Source organism: Haliotis rufescens, unplaced genomic scaffold, assembly GCF_023055435.1.
Source record: "Haliotis rufescens isolate VD_foot unplaced genomic scaffold, xgHalRufe1.0.p SCAF_131, whole genome shotgun sequence".
NCBI lineage: Eukaryota > Metazoa > Mollusca > Gastropoda > Lepetellida > Haliotidae > Haliotis > Haliotis rufescens.
In genome coordinates, this window is record NW_025963815.1 from 435204 (window position 1) to 461027 (window position 25824).

At 37.0% G+C, this 25824-nt stretch overlaps 2 protein-coding genes across 12 annotated transcripts in view; both read right to left on the bottom strand.

Moving 5' to 3' along the window:
• LOC124143148 (fibrillin-2-like) overlaps positions 1-8292 on the bottom strand; it is an 85792-nt gene extending 77500 nt beyond the window's left edge. For 9 of the 11 annotated variants that reach the window (XM_048394906.1, XM_048394903.1, XM_048394905.1 and 6 more), the window contains exons 1-9: positions 8172-8276; positions 7189-7305; positions 6204-6320; positions 5219-5335; positions 4234-4350; positions 3251-3367; positions 2266-2382; positions 1281-1397; positions 298-414 (exon numbers count right to left, since the gene is read on the bottom strand). In XM_048394906.1, the coding sequence (XP_048250863.1) occupies positions 298-414; positions 1281-1397; positions 2266-2382; positions 3251-3367; positions 4234-4350; positions 5219-5335; positions 6204-6320; positions 7189-7305; positions 8172-8184 (949 nt within the window). In that variant the 5' untranslated portion in view covers positions 8185-8276. Of the gene's footprint in view, positions 1-297; positions 415-1280; positions 1398-2265; positions 2383-3250; positions 3368-4233; positions 4351-5218; positions 5336-6203; positions 6321-7188; positions 7306-8171 lie in introns of all 11 variants that reach the window. The other 2 variants (XM_048394898.1, XM_048394904.1) reach the window with 2 other exon arrangements.
• A 2728-nt stretch (positions 8293-11020) lies between these two features.
• Positions 11021-25824, bottom strand: part of LOC124143207 — a 77188-nt gene continuing 62384 nt past the window's right edge. Inside the window, exons 43-48 of the mRNA XM_048394912.1 lie at positions 24143-24384; positions 21583-21676; positions 20757-20879; positions 19203-19322; positions 18478-18600; positions 11021-11178 (exon numbers count right to left, since the gene is read on the bottom strand). Of these exons, the coding sequence (XP_048250869.1) occupies positions 11021-11178; positions 18478-18600; positions 19203-19322; positions 20757-20879; positions 21583-21676; positions 24143-24384 (860 nt within the window). The remainder of the gene's footprint in view (positions 11179-18477; positions 18601-19202; positions 19323-20756; positions 20880-21582; positions 21677-24142; positions 24385-25824) is intronic.

Genomic DNA, 25824 nt, shown 5'->3' on the forward strand with positions numbered 1-25824 from the left:
TGTGCCCATTAAGAGTGATCATTCATTATAGTGACTATATTGGTTCTGTTATTTTGCAGGATATAATCTAATTGTAACCATTACCATACTTTCAACGTATGATACTCAGTGTATTTTCTAGCTTATATACATTAAATTTACAATGCGATGTGTGTACAGGGAGCGGGGCACGATACATCATTCATCATTTACACTAATATTAGTCGAAATATGTGTATGTATCTAAAATAACACATGACAAACCTATACACGAAAGTTCATTTTTTTCTATGTAAATGGTAGAGAAATACAACGAACCTGTACATGTCATTCCATCCCCTGCATAGCCAGCATTACAGGTACAACTGTAACTATCAACTAGATCACCACAAAGTGCGTTAGTGTCGCATGGACTGGAACTACACTCGTTGATATCTGGAAATGTTTAACAGAAGTAAAACCTAGAAAATATACAGCAAAATATAAATAAAACGCATTGGCTATTTAAATAGAGGTACATTTCTCCCTACAAATCTTTAAAATATACTGATGAGTTAGATAGGCTTATATTTATTTAAATAACAAGGTGTTTTTGAACAATTAATTTCATCTTCAAGCTGCTTGTATTCCAGCGTTGTCACAAAAGTCCCCAAAACAGATGGAATTTCCTTATTCAGACAATCGAATTTCAAGAAGAAACAAGGCCCTTTTTATTCAAATGTGATCATTTGAATACGTGATCGTACACTAAGTTTTTTGGAACACTATGGAACAGCCTCTCCTTTGCTTCTTCCATAGAAAATGAACACATTCGCTTTTAAACATAATTCCTAAATACACAAGTGACAGATAAGATCAATTAATATCTATCTAAAATAAAAAATAACATTATTTCCATTCAAACCTAAGGCCCGTCTCATTCAAATGTTATCAATTGTATTTCAACATGTATATTCCTTCGGGAAGCAAATAATTTGTGTAACCTTATTTGGTTCAATGCACATTGTGCCCATTAAGAGTGATCATTCATTATAGTGACTATATTGGTTCTGTTATTTTGCAGGATATAATCTAATTGTAACCATTACCATACTTTCAACGTATGATACTCAGTGTATTTTCTAGCTTATATACATTAAATTTACAATGCGATGTGTGTACAGGGAGCGGGGCACGATACACCATTCATCATTTACACTAATATTAGTCGAAATATGTGTATGTATCTAAAATAACACATGACAAACCTATACACGAAAGTTCATTTTTTTCTATGTAAATCGTAGAGAAATACAACGAACCTGTACATGTCATTCCATCCCCTGTATAGCCAGCATTACAGGTACAACTGTAACTATCAACTAGATCACCACAAAGTGCGTTAGTGTCGCATGGACTGGAACTACACTCGTTGATATCTGGAAATGTTTAACAGAAGTAAAACCTAGAAAATATACAGCAAAATATAAATAAAACGCATTGGCTATTTAAATACAGAGGTACATTTCTCCCTACAAATCTTTAAAATATACTGATGAGTTAGATAGGCTTATATTTATTTAAATAACAAGGTGTTTTTGAACAATTAATTTCATCTTCAAGCTGCTTGTATTCCAGCGTTGTCACAAAAGTCCCCAAAACAGATGGAATTTCCTTAGTCAGACAATCGAATTTCAAGAAGAAACAAGGACCTTTTTATTCAAATGTGATCATTTGAATACGTGATCGTACACTAAGTTTTTTGGAACACCATGGAACAGCCTCTCCTTTGCTTCTTCCATAGAAAATGAACACATTCGCTTTTAAACATAATTCTTAAATACACAAGTGACAGATAAGATCCATTAATATCTATCTCAAATAAAAAATAACATTATTTCCATTCAAACCTAAGGCCCGTCTCATTCAAATGTTATCAATTGTATTTCAACATGTATATTCCTTCGGAAAGCAAATAATTTGTGTAACCTTATTTGGTTCAATGCACATTGTGCCCATTAAGAGTGATCATTCATTATAGTGACTATATTGGTTCTGTTATTTTGCAGGATATAATCTTATTGTAACCATTACCATACTTTCAACGTATGATACTCAGTGTATTTTCTAGCTTATATACATTAAATTTACAATGCGATGTGTGCACAGGGAGCGGGGCACGATACACCATTCATCATTTACACTAATATTAGTCGAAATATGTGTATGTATCTAAAATAACACATGACAAACCTATACACGAAAGTTCATTTTTTTCTATGTAAATCGTAGAGAAATACAACGAACCTGTACATGTCATTCCATCCCCTGTATAGCCAGCATTACAGGTACAACTGTAACTATCAACTAGATCACCACAAAGTGCGTTAGTGCCGCATGGACTGGAACTACACTCGTTGATATCTGGAAATGTTTAACAGAAGTAAAACCTATAAAATAAACTGCAAAATATAAATAAAACGCATTGGCTATTTAAATACAGAGGTACATTTCTCCATACAAATCTTTAAAATATACTGATGAGTTAGATAGGCTTATATTTATTTAAATAACAAGGTGTTTTTGAACAATTAATTTTATCTTGAAGCTGCTTGTATTCCAGCATTGTCACAAAAGTCCCCAAAACAGATGGAATTTCCTTATTCAGACAATCAAATTTCAAGAAGAAACAAGGCCCTTTTTATTCAAATGTGATCATTTGAATACGTGATCGTACACTAAGTTTTTTGGAACACCATGGAACAGCCTCTCCTTTGCTTCTTCCATAGAAAATGAACACATTCGCTTTTAAACATAATTCTTAAATACACAAGTGACAGATAAGATCAATTAATATCTATCTAAAATAAAAAATAACATTATTTCCATTCAAACCTAAGGCCCATCTCATTCAAATGTTATCAATTGTATTTCAACATGTATATTCCTTCGGGAAGCAAATAATTTGTGTAACCTTATTTGGTTCAATGCACATTGTGCCCATTAAGAGTGATCATTCATTATAGTGACTATATTGGTTCTGTTATTTTGCAGGATATAATCTAATTGTAACCATTACCATACTTTCAACGTATGATACTCAGTGTATTTTCTAGCTTATATACATTAAATTTACAATGCGATGTGTGTACAGGGAGCGGGGCACGATACATCATTCATCATTTACACTAATATTAGTCGAAATATGTGTATGTATCTAAAATAACACATGACAAACCTATACACGAAAGTTCATTTTTTTCTATGTAAATGGTAGAGAAATACAACGAACCTGTACATGTCATTCCATCCCCTGCATAGCCAGCATTACAGGTACAACTGTAACTATCAACTAGATCACCACAAAGTGCGTTAGTGTCGCATGGACTGGAACTACACTCGTTGATATCTGGAAATGTTTAACAGAAGTAAAACCTAGAAAATATACAGCAAAATATAAATAAAACGCATTGGCTATTTAAATAGAGGTACATTTCTCCATACAAATCTTTAAAATATACTGATGAGTTAGATAGGCTTATATTTATTTAAATAACAACGTGTTTTTGAACAATTAATTTCATCTTCAAGCTGCTTGTATTCCAGCATTGTCACAAAAGCCCCCAAAACAGATGGAATTTCCTTATTCAGACAATCAAATTTCAAGAAGAAACAAGGCCCTTTTTATTCAAATGTGATCATTTGAATACGTGATCGTACACTAAGTTTTTTGGAACACCATGGAACAGCCTCTCCTTTGCTTCTTCCATAGAAAATGAACACATTCGCTTTTAAACATAATTCCTAAATACACAAGTGACAGATAAGATCCATTAATATCTATCTCAAATAAAAAATAACATTATTTCCATTCAAACCTAAGGCCCGTCTCATTCAAATGTTATCAATTGTATTTCAACATGTATATTCCTTCGGGAAGCAAATAATTTGTGTAACCTTATTTGGTTCAATGCACATTGTGCCCATTAAGAGTGATCATTCATTATAGTGACTATATTGGTTCTGTTATTTTGCAGGATATAATCTAATTGTAACCATTACCATACTTTCAACGTATGATACTCAGTGTATTTTCTAGCTTATATACATTAAATTTACAATGCGATGTGTGTACAGGGAGCGGGGCACGATACACCATTCATCATTTACACTAATATTAGTCGAAATATGTGTATGTATCTAAAATAACACATGACAAACCTATACACGAAAGTTCATTTTTTTCTATGTAAATCGTAGAGAAATACAACGAACCTGTACATGTCATTCCATCCCCTGTATAGCCAGCATTACAGGTACAACTGTAACTATCAACTAGATCACCACAAAGTGCGTTAGTGTCGCATGGACTGGAACTACACTCGTTGATATCTGGAAATGTTTAACAGAAGTAAAACCTAGAAAATATACAGCAAAATATAAATAAAACGCATTGGCTATTTAAATACAGAGGTACATTTCTCCCTACAAATCTTTAAAATATACTGATGAGTTAGATAGGCTTATATTTATTTAAATAACAAGGTGTTTTTGAACAATTAATTTCATCTTCAAGCTGCTTGTATTCCAGCGTTGTCACAAAAGTCCCCAAAACAGATGGAATTTCCTTATTCAGACAATCGAATTTCAAGAAGAAACAAGGACCTTTTTATTCAAATGTGATCATTTGAATACGTGATCGTACACTAAGTTTTTTGGAACACCATGGAACAGCCTCTCCTTTGCTTCTTCCATAGAAAATGAACACATTCGCTTTTAAACATAATTCTTAAATACACAAGTGACAGATAAGATCCATTAATATCTATCTCAAATAAAAAATAACATTATTTCCATTCAAACCTAAGGCCCGTCTCATTCAAATGTTATCAATTGTATTTCAACATGTATATTCCTTCGGAAAGCAAATAATTTGTGTAACCTTATTTGGTTCAATGCACATTGTGCCCATTAAGAGTGATCATTCATTATAGTGACTATATTGGTTCTGTTATTTTGCAGGATATAATCTTATTGTAACCATTACCATACTTTCAACGTATGATACTCAGTGTATTTTCTAGCTTATATACATTAAATTTACAATGCGATGTGTGCACAGGGAGCGGGGCACGATACACCATTCATCATTTACACTAATATTAGTCGAAATATGTGTATGTATCTAAAATAACACATGACAAACCTATACACGAAAGTTCATTTTTTTCTATGTAAATGGTAGAGAAATACAACGAACCTGTACATGTCATTCCATCCCCTGTATAGCCAGCATTACAGGTACAACTGTAACTATCAACTAGATCACCACAAAGTGCGTTAGTGTCGCATGGACTGGAACTACACTCGTTGATATCTGGAAATGTTTAACAGAAGTAAAACCTAGAAAATATACAGCAAAATATAAATAAAACGCATTGGCTATTTAAATACAGAGGTACATTTCTCCATACAAATCTTTAAAATATACTGATGAGTTAGATAGGCTTATATTTATTTAAATAACAACGTGTTTTTGAACAATTAATTTCATCTTCAAGCTGCTTGTATTCCAGCATTGTCACAAAAGCCCCCAAAACAGATGGAATTTCCTTATTCAGACAATCAAATTTCAAGAAGAAACAAGGCCCTTTTTATTCAAATGTGATCATTTGAATACGTGATCGTACACTAAGTTTTTTGGAACACCATGGAACAGCCTCTCCTTTGCTTCTTCCATAGAAAATGAACACATTCGCTTTTAAACATAATTCCTAAATACACAAGTGACAGATAAGATCAATTAATATCTATCTAAAATAAAAAATAACATTATTTCCATTCAAACCTAAGGCCCGTCTCATTCAAATGTTATCAATTGTATTTCAACATGTATATTCCTTCGGGAAGCAAATAATTTGTGTAACCTTATTTGGTTCAATGCACATTGTGCCCATTAAGAGTGATCATTCATTATAGTGACTATATTGGTTCTGTTATTTTGCAGGATATAATCTAATTGTAACCATTACCATACTTTCAACGTATGATACTCAGTGTATTTTCTAGCTTATATACATTAAATTTACAATGCGATGTGTGTACAGGGAGCGGGGCACGATACACCATTCATCATTTACACTAATATTAGTCGAAATATGTGTATGTATCTAAAATAACACATGACAAACCTATACACGAAAGTTCATTTTTTTCTATGTAAATCGTAGAGAAATACAACGAACCTGTACATGTCATTCCATCCCCTGTATAGCCAGCATTACAGGTACAACTGTAACTATCAACTAGATCACCACAAAGTGCGTTAGTGTCGCATGGACTGGAACTACACTCGTTGATATCTGGAAATGTTTAACAGAAGTAAAACCTAGAAAATATACAGCAAAATATAAATAAAACGCATTGGCTATTTAAATACAGAGGTACATTTCTCCCTACAAATCTTTAAAATATACTGATGAGTTAGATAGGCTTATATTTATTTAAATAACAACGTGTTTTTGAACAATTAATTTCATCTTCAAGCTGCTTGTATTCCAGCGTTGTCACAAAAGTCCCCAAAACAGATGGAATTTCCTTAGTCAGACAATCGAATTTCAAGAAGAAACAAGGACCTTTTTATTCAAATGTGATCATTTGAATACGTGATCGTACACTAAGTTTTTTGGAACACCATGGAACAGCCTCTCCTTTGCTTCTTCCATAGAAAATGAACACATTCGCTTTTAAACATAATTCTTAAATACACAAGTGACAGATAAGATCCATTAATATCTATCTCAAATAAAAAATAACATTATTTCCATTCAAACCTAAGGCCCGTCTCATTCAAATGTTATCAATTGTATTTCAACATGTATATTCCTTCGGGAAGCAAATAATTTGTGTAACCTTATTTGGTTCAATGCACATTGTGCCCATTAAGAGTGATCATTCATTATAGTGACTATATTGGTTCTGTTATTTTGCAGGATATAATCTAATTGTAACCATTACCATACTTTCAACGTATGATACTCAGTGTATTTTCTAGCTTATATACATTAAATTTACAATGCGATGTGTGTACAGGGAGCGGGGCACGATACATCATTCATCATTTACACTAATATTAGTCGAAATATGTGTATGTATCTAAAATAACACATGACAAACCTATACACGAAAGTTCATTTTTTTCTATGTAAATGGTAGAGAAATACAACGAACCTGTACATGTCATTCCATCCCCTGCATAGCCAGCATTACAGGTACAACTGTAACTATCAACTAGATCACCACAAAGTGCGTTAGTGTCGCATGGACTGGAACTACACTCGTTGATATCTGGAAATGTTTAACAGAAGTAAAACCTAGAAAATATACAGCAAAATATAAATAAAACGCATTGGCTATTTAAATAGAGGTACATTTCTCCATACAAATCTTTAAAATATACTGATGAGTTAGATAGGCTTATATTTATTTAAATAACAACGTGTTTTTGAACAATTAATTTCATCTTCAAGCTGCTTGTATTCCAGCATTGTCACAAAAGCCCCCAAAACAGATGGAATTTCCTTATTCAGACAATCAAATTTCAAGAAGAAACAAGGCCCTTTTTATTCAAATGTGATCATTTGAATACGTGATCGTACACTAAGTTTTTTGGAACACCATGGAACAGCCTCTCCTTTGCTTCTTCCATAGAAAATGAACACATTCGCTTTTAAACATAATTCCTAAATACACAAGTGACAGATAAGATCAATTAATATCTATCTAAAATAAAAAATAACATTATTTCCATTCAAACCTAAGGCCCGTCTCATTCAAATGTTATCAATTGTATTTCAACATGTATATTCCTTCGGGAAGCAAATAATTTGTGTAACCTTATTTGGTTCAATGCACATTGTGCCCATTAAGAGTGATCATTCATTATAGTGACTATATTGGTTCTGTTATTTTGCAGGATATAATCTAATTGTAACCATTACCATACTTTCAACGTATGATACTCAGTGTATTTTCTAGCTTATATACATTAAATTTACAATGCGATGTGTGTACAGGGAGCGGGGCACGATACACCATTCATCATTTACACTAATATTAGTCGAAATATGTGTATGTATCTAAAATAACACATGACAAACCTATACACGAAAGTTCATTTTTTTCTATGTAAATCGTAGAGAAATACAACGAACCTGTACATGTCATTCCATCCCCTGTATAGCCAGCATTACAGGTACAACTGTAACTATCAACTAGATCACCACAAAGTGCGTTAGTGTCGCATGGACTGGAACTACACTCGTTGATATCTGGAAATGTTTAACAGAAGTAAAACCTAGAAAATATACAGCAAAATATAAATAAAACGCATTGGCTATTTAAATACAGAGGTACATTTCTCCCTACAAATCTTTAAAATATACTGATGAGTTAGATAGGCTTATATTTATTTAAATAACAAGGTGTTTTTGAACAATTAATTTCATCTTCAAGCTGCTTGTATTCCAGCGTTGTCACAAAAGTCCCCAAAACAGATGGAATTTCCTTAGTCAGACAATCGAATTTCAAGAAGAAACAAGGACCTTTTTATTCAAATGTGATCATTCGAATACGTGATCGTACACTAAGTTTTTTGGAACACCATGGAACAGCCTCTCCTTTGCTTCTTCCATAGAAAATGAACACATTCGCTTTTAAACATAATTCCTAAATACACAAGTGACAGATAAGATCAATTAATATCTATCTAAAATAAAAAATAACATTATTTCCATTCAAACCTAAGGCCCGTCTCATTCAAATGTTATCAATTGTATTTCAACATGTATATTCCTTCGGAAAGCAAATAATTTGTGTAACCTTATTTGGTTCAATGCACATTGTGCCCATTAAGAGTGATCATTCATTATAGCGACTATATTGGTTCTGTTATTTTGCAGGATATAATCTAATTGTAACCATTTCCATAATTTCAACGTATGATACACAAATAACACAAGAAAACGTCTTCCTTGTTACCAATAAATGTTTGCATCAGACATTTGATACAATGTCATGCCTTTTATTAGCTAAGCCCCTGTAGTAGCCTTGCACCTATAAGGCTTATAACAAAGCGGTAACAACTTCAGAAACTTAACAAAAGAAAAATACTTTCAATGGCATCAAATCTTAATAAGAATCAAACGGCAACAAAATAACTCAATAAGAGCTGACTACACTTGACCCAAACCGCATTGTTTTTGTATTAAGACTAACCTGGCCTCGCCTTACACATGTTACCTCTTCAACTCTATATTTCCTCTCTACATTTCATTCACGAATACCGCAAATACACAGAACAGTTTTTATCATATAATAGGTAGGTTTCTCGGCAGGATAAAGCCAACGGATAAAAACGATATCCGTTGGGGTCATATGAGGATAGAGATGCAAATATCAAAGGTCAAGTAGGGACTACTTTCATTGTTTATAAACAAACATGGCGTCGCCCTCGTCATTCGGCGATCGGGAATCTGGATACAGGGATAATTTCTTTCCTTATCAAAAGAACAGTCATATATACTGAAAATCATTGTCTAACTTTGACGTAGCTAAGGCATTTTATAAGTTTTGGCAACTTTGGAGATATAAATTTCGAAACAAATTTTGTGAGGGCACGAGGCCTAGCCAAGCTGGATCAGTAGCTATATCTGTGCTTGTAGACCTCTGCGGCTTGAAACCTTCTCCACAAATTAAAATAGTTGGATTTGGACGAAATATGTTTGAATTGTTACCATGTTTCGTTTTGTCGCTGTGTGTACATCTGACTACACTTCTTAACGTTATGACAGGACAGACCGACTGTCAACAACGTCTGACCGTGGCCGTGACGTCACATAGACTAGGGTTAGAGTAGCTTCCCTTTGACAAAGGGCAGTTACTCTAGCGGACAGAACGATGGATTGCCGCGAAAGGCAATTAAATTTTTGTTGTTGTTTTGCGTATATGTTGCTTCGCCACTGTATAAGAAACAGATTTCAGTTGGAACTATATTGGCTACTGTCACTGTCCGACTGACACATCACTTACCCTGTGATGTAATAAATATTAATGCGCGCATTCCAGGAAAACTCGCAATGTTTCGGTAATGTTTGTGAGAGAGGGAAAGCGATTTTGAAGCACAGAATTAAAGAATGACATTATATGATAAAGAGGTTATCACGCTTGTGTGTTTGGGGATGGTAAATATCCTCTATTAGGAATAAACACTATGTATTTAGCTCGCCGAGGCTCGCTAAATACAATGTTTATTCCTAATGCAGGATATTTACGATCCCCCAAAACACTCCCGTGATAACCTCTATGTATCTATCATATGACGGACTGTACGGTAATAAACCAGTTCTGCCTCACATAAATGTTCATCCGATTTTCTTATCCAACATCACTAAATGCATCTGTGGTGAGCAATGTAGAAACAAATACACGTCGGTCTCATGATAAACGTGGAAACTTAGGCACTTTTTATTGGGAAAATGTCCTTTTGTATTCAACATTCTTAGATAGGTTTATATGCGTGTATGCTTATAGGAAACTATTAATCGATGAAGACAGAATTGACATTGTCTTCAACTTCTTTTTATCGTCTTCGTTGACTCGTCTCGGCACAGAAACAACTTTATAGAAACTTTATAAAGCATGCGCTTTTAGTTATCACTTTCTTGATACGAAAACGCCCTGTTAACATTTCTCCAAATACATTACATGGCGGCCAAGTCGACCTTTATAGCATGGTGTCAGTGTTAGAGAAACCGAAAGCACTAATCATTAGAAAGTTTTTTTCTTGGAACTGTGAAACATTTCTCAACATTCGTTGAGATTGTTCCAGAAACACTGACGCACCAATTTAATAATCCGGGCATATGTGGGATTCGATGATACTTAAACCTGCATAGTGAGTTGTAAGCCTTTTAAACCAATAGGCCACCGATTCAACCCAAAGATTGTTGTTGGATGACGATCAGGCAAGACCGCATATCAACGCTAAATTATAAATTGGATTCTACATAAAGCAACTGGCAAAGAAATAAAGTGATATACCTGTACACGTGTAGCCATCTCCAGTATATCCTGCAGCACATGAACATGTGAACGATGGATCGAGATTGTTACACACTGAATTGTCGCCGCAAGGATTGTCATAGGTGCACTCGTCGTAATCTGAATATGATATGTCAAGTTGTATTATGGATATATATTTCTATGGATGAAGGCATATGATCATTTAAAACATGACACGAAGACTATGCAATGAATTCTCGTTATTTCATTCGTTGGTTGCTGTACTCATACCACTAAAATGTCACTTGTAGATAGTTAAACGAAACATCAGTTATATCCAGATCCAACAAAGACATGTACCCAGCTGTCTTTAATATTTATACCCAAGACCATCAGATTCAACTAGATCCAACTAAGACCTACACCAACATGTCTTTAATATCTAAAAATACTATTAGACAATCAGTTGCTACTTGATCCAACCAAGGTCTGTACCTATCTGTCTTTGATATTTAACCCAAGACCATCAAATTCCACTAGATCCAACCAAGACATATACCAATATGTCTTTAATATTAAAAAGGAACACTAGACAATCAGTTGCTACTTGATCCAACCAAGGTCGGTACTATCTGTCTTTGATATTTAACCCAAGACAATCAAATTCCACTGGATCAAACCAAGACCTATACCAATATGTCTATAAATTTAAAATACCACCAGACCATCAGTTGCTACTTGATCCAACCAAGGTCTGTACCTATCTGTCTTGAATATTTAAAATACCACCAGACCATCAGTTGCTACTTGATCCAGCCAAGGTCTGTACTATCTGTCTTTGATATTTAAAATACCACCAGACAATCAGTTGCTACTTGAGCCAACCAAGGTCTGTAACTATCTGTCTTGAATATTTAAAATACCACCAGACCATCAGTTGCTACTTGATCCAACCAAGGTCTGTACCTATCTGTCTTTGATATTTAAAATACCACCAGACCATCAGTTGCTACTTGATCCAAACAAGGGGTGTACCTATCTGTCTTTAATATTTAAAATACCACCAGACTATCAGTTGCTACTTGATCCAACCAAGGTCTGTACCTATCTGTCTTTAATATTTAAAATACCACCAGACCATCAGTTGCTACTTGATCCAGCCAAGGTCTGTACCTATCTGTCTTTAATATCTAAAAATACCACCAGACCATCAGTTGCTACTTGATCATGCCAAGGGGTGTACCTGTCTGTCTTTAATACCTAAAAATACCACCAGACCATCAGTTGCTACTTGATCCAAACAAGGGGTGTACCTATCTGTCTTTAATATCTAAAAATACCACTAGACCATCAGTTGCTACTTGATCCAACCAAGGTCTGTACCTATCTGTCTTTAATATTTAAAATACCACCAGACCATCAGTTGCTACTTGATCCAGCCAAGGTCTGTACCTATCTGTCTTTAATAAATTTAAAATACCACCAGACCATCAGTTGCTACTTGATCCAGCCATTGGGTGTACCTATCTGTCTTTTAAATCTAAAACAAAAACACTAGACCATCTGTTGCTACTAGATCCAACCAAGGTCTGTACCTATCTGTCTTTAATATTTAAAATACCACTAGACAATCAGTTGCTACTTGATCCAACCAAGGTCTGTACCTATCTGTCTTTAATATTTAAAATACCACCAGACCATCAGTTGCTACTTGATCCAACCAAGGGGTGTACCTATTTGTCTTTAATATTTAAAATACCACCAGACTATCAGTTGCTACTTGATCCAACCAATATCTGTACCTATCTGTCTTTAATATGTAAAATACCACCAGACCATCAGTTGCTACTTGATCCAGCCAAGGTCTGTACCTATCTGTCTTTAATATGTAAAATACCACCAGACCATCAGTTGCTACTTGATCCAACCAAGGTCTGTACCTATCTGTCTTTAATATTTAAAATACCACCAGACTATCAGTTGCTACTTGATCCAACCAAGGTCTGTACCTATCTGTCTTGAATATTTAAAATACCACCAGACCATCAGTTGCTACTTGATCCAGCCAAGGTCTGTACCTATCTGTCTTTAATATTTAAAATACCACCAGACCATCAGTTGCTACTTGATCCAGCCAAGGTCTGTACCTATCTGTCTTTAATATTTAAAATACCACCAGACCACCAGTTGCTACTTGATCCAGCCAAGGGGTGTACCTATCAGTCTTTAATATTTAAAATACCACTAAACAATCATTTGCTACTTGATCCAACCAAGGTCTGTAACTATCTGTCTTGAATATATAAAATACCACCAGACAATCAGTTGCTACTTGAGCCAACCAAGGTCTGTACTATCTGTCTTTGATATTTAAAATACCACTAGACAATCAGTTGCTACTTGATCCAACCAAGGTCTGTAACTATCTGTCTTTGATATTTAAAATACCACCAGACCATCAGTTGCTACTTGATCCAAACAAGGGGTTTACCTATATGTCTTTAATATTTAATATATCACCAGACTATCAGTTGCTACTTGATCCAACCAAGGTCTGTACCTATCTGTCTTTAATATTTAAAATACCACCAGACCATCAGTTGCTACTTGATCCAGCCAAGGTCTGTACCTATCTGTCTTTAATATCTAAAAATACCACTAGACCATCAGTTGCTACTTGATCATGCCAAGGGGTGTACCTATCTGTCTTTAATATCTAAAAATACCACCAGACCATCAGTTGCTACTTGATCATGCCAAGGGGTGTACCTATCTGTCTTTAATATCTAAAAATACCACTAGACCATCAGTTGCTACTTGATCCAACCAAGGTCTGTACCTATCTGTCTTTAATATTTAAAATACCACCAGACCATCAGTTGCTACTTGATCCAGCCAAGGTCTGTACCTATCTGTCTTTAATATCTAAAAATACCACTAGACCATCAGTTGCTACTTGATCCAGCCAAGGTCTGTACCTATCTGTCTTGAATATTTAAAATACCACCAGACCATCAGTTGCTACTTGATCCAGCCATTGGGTGTACCTATCTGTCTTTTAAATCTAAAACAAAAACACTAGACCATCTGTTGCTACTAGATCCAACCAAGGTCTGTACCTATCTGTCTTTAATATTTAAAATACCACTAGACAATCAGTTGCTACTTGATCCAACCAAGGTCTGTACCTATCTGTCTTTAATATTTAAAATACAACCAGACCATCAGTTGCTACTTGATCCAGCCAAGGGGTGTACCTATTTGCCTTTAATATTTAAAATACCACCAGACTATCAGTTGCTACTTGATCCAACCAATATCTGTTCCTATCTGTCTTTAATATGTAAAATACCACCAGACCATCAGTTGCTACTTGATCCAACCAAGGTCTGTACCTATCTGTCTTTAATATTTAAAATACCACCAGACCATCAGTTGCTACTTGATCCAACCAAGGTCTGTACCTATCTGTCTTTAATATTTAAAATACCACCAGACCATCAGTTGCTACTTGATCCAACCAATATCTGTACCTATCTGTCTTTAATATGTAAAATACCACCAGACCATCAGTTGCTACTTGATCCAACCAAGGTCTGTACCTATCTGTCTTTAATATTTAAAATACCACCAGACCATCAGTTGCTACTTGATCCAGCCAAGGTCTGTACCTATCTGTCCTTAATATCTAAAAATACCACTAGACCATCAGTTGCTACTTGATCCAGCCAAGGTCTGTACCTATCTGTCTTGAATATTTAAAATACCACCAGACCATCAGTTGCTACTTGATCCAGCCATTGGGTGTACCTATCTGTCTTTTAAATCTAAAACAAAAACACTAGACCATCTGTTGCTACTAGATCCAACCAAGGTCTGTACCTATCTGTCTTTAATATTTAAAATACCACTAGACAATCAGTTGCTACTTGATCCAACCAAGGTCTGTACCTATCTGTCTTTAATATTTAAAATACCACCAGACCATCAGTTGCTACTTGATCCAGCCAAGGTCTGTACCTATCTGTCTTTAATATTTAAAATACCACCAGGCCATCAGTTGCTACTTAATCCAACCAAGGGGTGTACCTATCTGTCTTTAAAATCTAAAACAAAAACACTACACCATCTGTTGCTACTTGATCCAACCAAGGTCTGTACCTATCTGTCTTTAATATTTAAAATACCACCAGACCATCAGTTGCTACTTGATCCAGCCAAGGTCTGTACCTATCTGTCTTTAATATCTAAAAATACCACTAGACCATCAGTTGCTACTTGATCCAGCCAAGGTCTGTACCTATCTGTCTTGAATATTTAAAATACCACCAGACCATCAGTTGCTACTTGATCCAGCCATTGGGTGTACCTATCTGTCTTTTAAATCTAAAACAAAAACACTAGACCATCTGTTGCTACTAGATCCAACCAAGGTCTGTACCTATCTGTCTTTAATATTTAAAATACCACTAGACAATCAGTTGCTACTTGATCCAACCAAGGTCTGTACCTATCTGTCTTTAATATTTAAAATACAACCAGACCATCAGTTGCTACTTGATCCAGCCAAGGGGTGTACCTATTTGCCTTTAATATTTAAAATACCACCAGACTATCAGTTGCTACTTGATCCAACCAATATCTGTTCCTATCTGTCTTTAATATGTAAAATACAACCAGACCATCAGTTGCTACTTGATCCAACCAAGGTCTGTACCTATCTGTCTTTAATATTTAAAATACCACCAGACCATCAGTTGCTACTTGATCCAACCAAGGTCTGTACCTATCTGTCTTTAATATTTAAAATACCACCAGACCATCAGTTGCTACTTGATCCAACCAATATCTGTACCTATCTGTCTTTAATATGTAAAATACCACCAGACCATCAGTTGCTACTTGATCCAACCAAGGTCTGTACCTATCTGTCTTTAATATTTAAAATACCACCAGACCATCAGTTGCTACTTGATCCAGCCAAGGTCTGTACCTATCTGTCTTTAATATCTAAAAATACCACTAGACCATCAGTTGCTACTTGATCCAGCCAAGGTCTGTACCTATCTGTCTTGAATATTTAAAATACCACCAGACCATCAGTTGCTACTTGATCCAGCCATTGGGTGTACCTATCTGTCTTTTAAATCTAAAACAAAAACACTAGACCATCTGTTGCTACTAGATCCAACCAAGGTCTGTACCTATCTGTCTTTAATATTTAAAATACCACTAGACAATCAGTTGCTACTTGATCCAACCAAGGTCTGTACCTATCTGTCTTTAATATTTAAAATACCACCAGACCATCAGTTGCTACTTGATCCAGCCAAGGTCTGTACCTATCTGTCTTTAATATTTAAAATACCACCAGGCCATCAGTTGCTACTTAATCCAACCAAGGGGTGTACCTATCTGTCTTTAAAATCTAAAACAAAAACACTAGACCATCTGTTGCTACTTGATCCAACCAAGGTCTGTACCTATCTGTCTTTAAAATCTAAAACAAAAACACTAGACCATCAGTTGCTACTTGATCCAACCAAGGTCTGTACCTATCTGTCTTTAAAATCTAAAACAAAAACACTAGACCATCTGTTGCTACTTGATCCAACCAAGGGTTGTGTGCCCATCTGTCGTTAATATTGAAACCCAAGACCATCAGTTGCTACTTTAGCCAACCAAGATCTGGATCCATAGCCATAGGATTTGATATGTTGACGGTTACTTCCTACATTGTTGGAACTTGAAGCGGATTGGAAGGTTACTGGTTCTTAAAGGAGAACATTCAAAAATATTTTGTTCGTTGATTATGATTTATTCATAATACATTCGAATAAATATAGTACATCTTCCTGTGGCAAGAGAGTTAACTGACTATAAAAGTCCAGTTTCCACCCTTGCCGAACTAGGCTGGTATTATGGAGTTACATTTTGGCTGGACTAACGAGTCTTTGCATAGTCCAATCGAAATCGCGCACCGAAATCGAAATCCGGTTCGTAAACTGTCGTGCAGATTTCGGTCGATTGCAGGATTTACAGAGCATGTGCACCGCCAACTCGTTGTCAGCAGATATTTTCCAAATCTGTTCATGTTTTTAATCAAGGTGCTCACGTGTTTTGATGCATGTCGCGATGTAAGACCCGTTTTATCACGATATAGAACTTGATTATCGATCAGATCGTCCTCACTGGGCGCCACCATTTTGTGTGAAGCAAACGCAAGTGATACGAGAGGTGGAATCTGATTGGTCCATAGGAGAGACTTAGAAGTGACATAAGTGGCAACAGCCACTGGTGGCGCTACGATCGAGCCCAGGAATTCCAGCCTAGTTCGGCAAGATTAGCCTAGTTCGGCAAGGGTGGAAACTGGACTTTTAAAGTCAGTTAACTCTCTTGCCTCGGGAAGATGAATATAGTATTCCGAAGTCTTAATCTTCCAATCACGATAATACAATGTCAGTGTGCCAGGACCATGTAATAGTGTTGCTTCTGGTCCTGGTTCTCCAGGTACTTTGGAATTGATCACTGGTTAGTAAGTTTCCACATTGTATTGCTTACAGTTTAAATTAGAGTGGTCCATAGAAGAACTAATGCAGGATTACTGCATTTAGCGACATCAAACTAATCAAACTATATGACAAGAGAGTTGACTTCAGCCTTTAGCCTCTAGCCTTTGGGGGGAAATCGACCATGCTCTTTCTTCCAAGTTTTTAAAGAGCGTCAGGTAGAAAGGGTTCAAGCAATCAATAACTCAGTAAAGTTCTCGAGAACATTTATTGCAAACATGTTGAGATCAGTTCCAAAACTGACCAAAATGACATCCGATGCAATTCCCTAGTTTGACTTGTTCCATATGATCTCGTTTTTGGTCAGGTGAATATTTGCCTTGACACCGGTGGGGCAGGATACGCGAACACCTGGTGCCATGACTGATTGACAGTGATTCATCAACACATCATTATGGGATAGTCGGAATCGTTTTCAGAACACATCTCTTATTCGTGAGATATTGTACTCTTTCCTGGGAACTAAACTGATTCATTCTAATTACCACTCGGTATTCAACGACCATTTATTCATTTCTAAAGTTGCGCCGGAACCAAGATTGGTCAGGTTAATACTCCGGCTCATTACTGAAGAGTCCGCTTCAGACAGTGATCACGTGACAAACGATGCGGCAAAATAGCTACTATCAAAGGTATCACATAGGGATCTAGATATGTACCCACAGTTTCATAGTTCATGGTGACATCTTGATAAACATATGGCGTCTACATTCCCAGACCTCTATCTGGTTAATGACGAAGAATGGGGTCAAGTGCTATGTTACAGAATGGAGTCGATTTGCCAAAATAGCGTGTCCTGGGTCATGTGATTATCAACAGTTAGATATCGCGGACAGGAATATGAAGTATCACCATTGGTATTCATTGAGATAATCCGTGTTTCACGTACCAACACACACGATTCCGTCGCCCACATCACCTGCTTGACACTGGCAGCTGAATGATCCGGCGGTGTTTGTGCACTGTGCATCTGCATGGCAATTGTCCGTACCTGCCGTACATTCGTTGACATCTACAAGAGAATGTGAATAGTTTACCAGACCGCCGTCATGCAGATGGTATATGGCTGAGTGCGGCGTTAAACAGCTAACAATCACACAAACAAACAAACAAACTTTGATAACAATAGATCATGGCCCATGCCTCACACAATGAGCAAACTGTATTACCATAGTCGCAATAGATCTTATCTTTACCACACATATTTTACCAACTCATTAAGATAACCAGACTTCCTTGGTCACAGTAGGTCAGTAGGTTGCTTCCTTCGCAAACCGTGATAACTGTATTACCTTGGCAACACCAGATCCTGGCAATCCTTTTCCCCACTGGAATAAGCGTATTACCTTGGCAACAATAGCACCTGGTCCATCCGTCATACAATAGGCAACACCAGTTCCTGGCAATCCTTTTCCCCACTGGAATAAGCGTATTACCTTGGCAACAATAGCACCTGGTCCATCCTTCATACAATAGGCAACACCAGTTCCTGGCAATGCTTTACCCACTGGAATAAGCGTATTACCTTGGCAACAATAGCATCTGGTCCATCCTTCATACAATAGGCAACACCAGTTCCTGGCAATGCTTTACCCACTGGAATAAGCGTATTACCTTGGTCACAATAGTCCCCGGACCATTCAGTAGGGCACTGGCAAGTCACAGCCTCGGGGCCGTTCAGGAAGCACGAACCCTCGTTGCAGGGGTTAGGGTTGCATCTGTCTATGGTTGGGTCTGTATACAGAAAGCGAACCTTGTAATCATACCAACCAATTGTCAAATACAAATGTAGAATAAATATCGTTAAATGCTGTTCACAGAACGAATAATTCTGTTACCCACATTTCAGAATGGCTTCCCACCACGAACTAATGCCTTCTTTGGCGTTGTAGGGAATACGTGTATTCATGTTCATCCTCCTCTCTCTTGACTTTTCATGAGGTAAATATATCATTATCCTGTCACTACTAAAATATTAGAATTATAACTACATCGGGAATAGAGTAATAATTGAAAATCCATGCATAAATGCATATATAAATATAAGAGATATAATTCGGAGATAAACGTACTGTTTTAAATTTTGAGTTGCTTTATTATTGATTAAACACCGCTGAATGTTATTAACATCATCATTGATTGGATTGTTAGTGTAAGTATTCTGCATCGCGTGAGTGTAGGTTACTGTTATAACATTGTGATGAGTGATGTAGTGATTGGTTTGTTAGTGTAAGTATTCTGCATCGCGTGAGTGTAGGTTACTGTTATAACATTGGAAAGAGTGATGTAGTGATTGATTGTTAGTGTAAGTATTCTGCATCGCGTGAGTGTAGGTTACTGTTATAACATTGTGATGAGTGATGTAGTGATTGATTGTTAGTGTAAGTATTCTGCATCGCGTGAGTGTAGGTTACTGTTATAACATTGTGATGAGTGATGTAGTGATTGGGGCAGTTGGCATGTCACTTATGCCTGATGAAACAAACATGTGAGTACATTCAGAGAAAGTGTCGTTTGTGGTTTTTTGTGAGAGACTAAATTATGACTGGAGATGACACAACAAATGGGTGCATATTATTCCTACGCGATGTAACGCGGCCCTAAAATCACATTAACCACTTACGGTTAGATTTGTTTGTTGGTTGGTTAAGGCCACAATATGAAACTATATGACGGCGGTTGATTATCTGATCATGAGCATCTATCTTCGCAATTGGGATAGATGACATGCATCAACAAAGTCAGCGAGTCTGACCACCTGACAAACATTGATAGCTGAAAACCGATACTAACCCGGATCTTCACGGGTTTAAATTTTGTAACAGTAACCAATAAAATTAGATCATCCTTCAATGCCATGGAAGAATATACAGCAATCTACGAATATCTGTTACTGGCACGACCGTCAGCTCGAGAACATCTGTGGTACTGTTTCCTATTTGACAACCACTATGAATGATAAGTGAACTGCAGGTATATCAGCGTTCCTTTGAAATCATGACGTCAGCTCCGTGCTCATCTTACCCTGACAATGTGAAGGCAAATACAAAATATGTAGATGTAGAAATCTCTTATCCTTTTCCTGTGTGTCTGTCTGACACGTGTTTAATCAATCTAAGGGCTATGTCATATACAAATTAAAAATATGTGCTTGTTAAGATGCCTTACCAAATTGACAAACGGATGAGCTGTCTCTAGTCCATCCAGGAGGACATTCGCAAGAGTAAAATGAAGCCGTATCAACACATCGCTCACCAACTGCACAGGGATTTGATAAGCATTCGTTCGTCTCTGAAATAACATAAGCAGTGTTAAGAATATAGCATGATATAAAGTGGAAGTTTATTCAATTGTGTTCAAACTTTGCTTTAAAACAGTAAAAAGTACATACTGAACAAAACAATTGGGGATCATGAATATTTTTAAGATATATTTTGTACTGAAAACAAGCAGTTTCATATTTCACGTATAACAATATGTTATGATCTAAAACTTCTTTGATAATTCTATTATAGCTATACTTGTATCATAAATGAAAAATTAATATGTCCATTAACATAATCTATGGTGATCTGCATTCACACACTAAGAGCATATATAAACATGCTAAATGTTGAACCCTTAAGTGAGCCATACTACATGTCAACGATGCTTTGAAATATCTTAGTATATATGGTTTTATTATATTTTAGTAATTCATTTCCTCCTCGCAAGTGACCGGTGTTATGCTAGACGGGGGCACGGGTGGCCCAGTCGTCTAAGGCGCCGCGATTCGCTGTGCAGAGTTGCGTCCCTATGCACGCCAGAAGCCTATGATTTTGGGTTCGAATCCTGGTTCGTCCTGATTATGTTTCTAGGTTTGTCAGCACCATATCCGTGCATATTCCTCCCAAATTAAGCTGATACGCCGCGATATAACTGAAATACTGTTAAAAGCGACGTTAAACCCAACTCACTCACTCACTCACTGTTATGTTTATTGGATAAGTTTTACCTTCGTCGTCATCCACGATGGTTACCGTGGTTGAACCTGACTGTTCACTTCCCAAACTGAAGGTGACACCAAAGATCTGATCCGCTCTCACAAACTAATGAACAGAAATACATTAATTTATGGTAAAGGCATGGTAACTGTAACCTTTTCTTGTGGAGAATTATCTTTGACAATTCGAATAACAATTATTACACTTTTCTCAAACCAAACATCCTTTTGGTTTGGTATGGTATGGTTTTACGCCGCTTTTACAAGTATTTCAGCAATATCTCGGCGGGGGAAACCAGAAATGGGCTTCACTCATTCTACCCATGTCCAGAATTTAACCCGGGTCTTCGGCGTGACAAGCGAACGCTTTAACCACAAGGCTACCTAAGTTGTAGACACATTTGTATCTTACATCGATAAAGTGCCGTGCTACGAAAAGTTATATTTGACAGCTTTATATACACTGTAAGCGAACAAAATAATGCCTAATATCTGAACGACATGAGAGCATATATTAGAATTGAATATTGCAATCTCAGAAAAGAACCAAATCTATTCTGTCAAAAAATTTGATTTTTCAACTTTACCCCACTATCCCACATGCCAAACTAAAGGAAAACATTCCTTGATCCATGGGGCCTTTGTTACAAAACGTCGTGAACACAGATACAGTTACGTATCTATATTCTTAGGTTTAGGACAATTTGTGAAAAATGAAAGCAAATGCCATCTGAAGTTTACCGAGAAAACAATATGTGAAAGGCTGGGCTTCCTCATTGATAACATCTACGTACAATTTTAGGGTAAGACATTTAGGAAAGAAGTAGGCATCCCAATGGGCATCAGTTGTGCTCCCCTTCTTGCGGATCTGTTTCTTTTATGATATGAATCTGTTCTGTTCGGATTGGCAAAGTAAAAACGAGGTCATTTGGCCAAGAAGTTAAGCTTCAGGTACATCGATGATCTGATATCGCTCAAGAACAAATAGCCAATTCCCTTCCACTGATTTACCCACCTGAACTAGAAATAAAGGAGACCAGTGAGACCGCCTCATCTGTTTCATATTTAGATCTATGCATAAAGATTCAGAGTGACAAAACACTCTCCACAAGACTGCATGAAAAGAGGGATGACTTCAACTTTCTAATAGTCAACTTTCCCTTCATGTCGAGCAATATTCCAGCAGCTCCAAGTGTTGGCGTTCACATTTCGCAACAATCGAGCATGCTCTATCTACCAAGATTTCAAAGAGCGTCATACGACTCTTGCTCAGACGTTGTTTGATCAAGGTTACAACATGCTAGGCCTCAGTAACGCTTTCTAAACGTCGACATGTGATATAAATAAGTCGGACTTGTACACTCGACTCTGCTTTATGTAGAGATTTCTATTGGAAATGGACAGGGTTTTGTCGCTTTTTTTATGTGAGTGATGTATGCTGTTTTAGAAACGTATTATGGGAACGTACACTTTATCGGGGCCAACACTGTACAGTCACAGCCTGCCGTTTCAATTAGACCGACGTAAATGTCCGAACTTAAAGTTGGTTTCAGTTTTATTCTACGTACCTAGTTTTCATAGGTCCTTGGTGGGATGGTGACACTTTGGATACCGAAAAGCGGAACTTACCGAAGGGATGGGAGTCGCCATTTTTTGTTTACAAATTGACAAGTAAATATCACGTGATATTGATACATGAAAATAGAGCATGTCTTATTTCGTCACGCCCGACAAGTTGCATACGTCAAAAGTTGGCCCGACTTGCATTATCACACGATGCAATGTGTTGCATGCAACAAATTGTATACAACTTGTTGTAACGTGTGAATGCCTCTTAAGAATAATAAGCTGGAGTCACGTAAATGATGCTACTTTATAAACATTATTGAATCTCGTCTATATCTATCAATATTTTTTCAATGTTATCGTTAAGAACCAGTTTCGCACGTTTATGTGTATGGCCATACGACTTTTGATCATCATAAATTGAAAAAAAAGGTTTTTTTCACGAGTTCCATTGTATTTCATTGAAGTGTTTGTCCGTCCATAAGCACAGGAGCTCACTCACTCTACGTCTGTCGAAGGTGAGGGTTATCTTCATCAAATCATAACAGTACCCGACGTCCGATTAATAACAGTGTCATATTAATCTGTTTAATAAGGGTTTCGCTTAAACCTTCGGAGAAGTTGTCATTTGAATACAACAATTTCCAGCAGACTCGAAATATGGTAGTGTACAAGCAATGTACATGTTCTAAGGGAGTGGTCATTTATTGTAGGGAGGGGCGCCGGTGAGACAAAGGGTTGGATGGGGTGATAAAAACTGACACAGCGAAAGTTGGGGGGGCGCCAAAATCTATCACAACTATAAGGAGTTCAACTTTTTAAAATAAAATGTTTATATATTGGGTGAAAATATGTTTAAAGTTTTAAAAATATTATAAAGTCCTAAGTGCAATCTCACTCGCCCCCACAGCCCCCACAACACACTCACACATTCACCCACCCCCATAACGTATGACAAGTCCCTAAGAGACATCAATGGAATAGATATGCTACAATACGTCCTTACCGAATCGTCGACAATTCCTATTGTAAATGATTTGGAAGTTTCCCCGTTTATGAAATCCAATGTGTTTCCATGTATGTTTTCGTAGTCAATAGCAGGTGATGCAGTATCGCCCAACTGGGGCAGGCTGAGGACAAGGCTAGCGCTGCCATCATGGCCTCCGGTCCGGGTGACCTTGACAGTGACTGTGCCAGCGTTCTCATCAACACTGTACGTTTCCGATTCGAACTGGAATGTCCCCTTGTCTATAAAATAAGTTATAATTATGAATGTGCATATACATGAAGCATATAAACAAATCGTGCAGAATTATGTCACTTATTAGGTAAAGGATTGTACCCATGTGGAGAATCGAACCCGGGTCTTCGGCGTGACGAGCCAATGCTTTAACCACAAGGCTACCACCCCCCCCCCCCCCCCCCCCACACCCCCACACCCCCCCCCCCCCCCCCACCCACCCCCACCACCCCACACACACACACAGGACAAGAATAACATCGAGGCGAAATGGATATCGCAACAGCTGATCAATGCTCAGTGAAGGAACTACATTTGTACAGGGAATTGCGGTGCTTTAGTGCCATCGACAACGATGCTACCCTTCTGTTCTATAGGCTCATTCAGTTCACGTATAAACATACATTATGGTGTTAATATCTGTGGAAAAGGAGCAGACCACAAAAGCGGATCTTCCCACTTTTGCTGACTATTGTTTAACAGATAGGTCTGGCGTGCTTTATACCAAAACAATTGGGGATTAGGTGGTCATCTCAAGTAGTATCTGTGTTTCTATATTCCTCTATTTCTGGTGTTATTTTTGTATTCTGCACGGTGATGTCTCAAAACATTACTTGTATCTTCATATTGGTGAGGGAGGGAGTACAGTTTTACGCCGCTTGTAGCAATATTCAAGCACTATTACGGCGGAAGACACCGGAAAAGGACTTCACACATGATGGGGAATCGAACCCGGTCTACGGCGTGACGAGCAAACGCTCGAACCACTAGGCTACTACATCTCCCCTTATCTTCATATTACTGTATATTGAGCACTGTACTCTGTAACGTATTACATACTGCATGTCTGTATCCAGTTCTGGTATTTGCGTTTCGGTCTTTTGAGAACGTAAGGTGATGTTTTCGTCAGTTTTTCCAATAATGTTTACTCATGTCTGATTAATAAAATGTGATCATTTTTATTTGGTCTATAGCTAATGTTTTTCAAATGTACATCCATCCAGTTATTAAAACTGACAATGTTTTTTTCTATATTTAGTGCTGTCGTTTTAAGATGGTGACTTATGCTGTATATGACCACAGATATTTTACAAGCAAGTGACATTTGTAACACATGTTATATTTGGGATAACACATTCTTAGCAAAGTACAGATTCTAATACTTTTTTGGGTTGAGTCCCATCCGGGATTCGAACCCACACTGCCATCGTCAGGCACCTAACCGACAGCACACAAAGTCAGCGATCTCACCCACTCAGCCACCGAGGCATTTGACCACATTCTAAAATGGCATTGTGTTCAAAGTTACATTTGGTGCGGAACTGGTAGTGGTGTGTTTAGCTTCATGTGCTCGGAAAAGGAGCTAAGCTGGTCATTTTTTGGTTTTATTGCTGCTTTAAGGCCAGACTGTGCACATATTTATTGGAAATAGCTGTTGAATGCTTAGT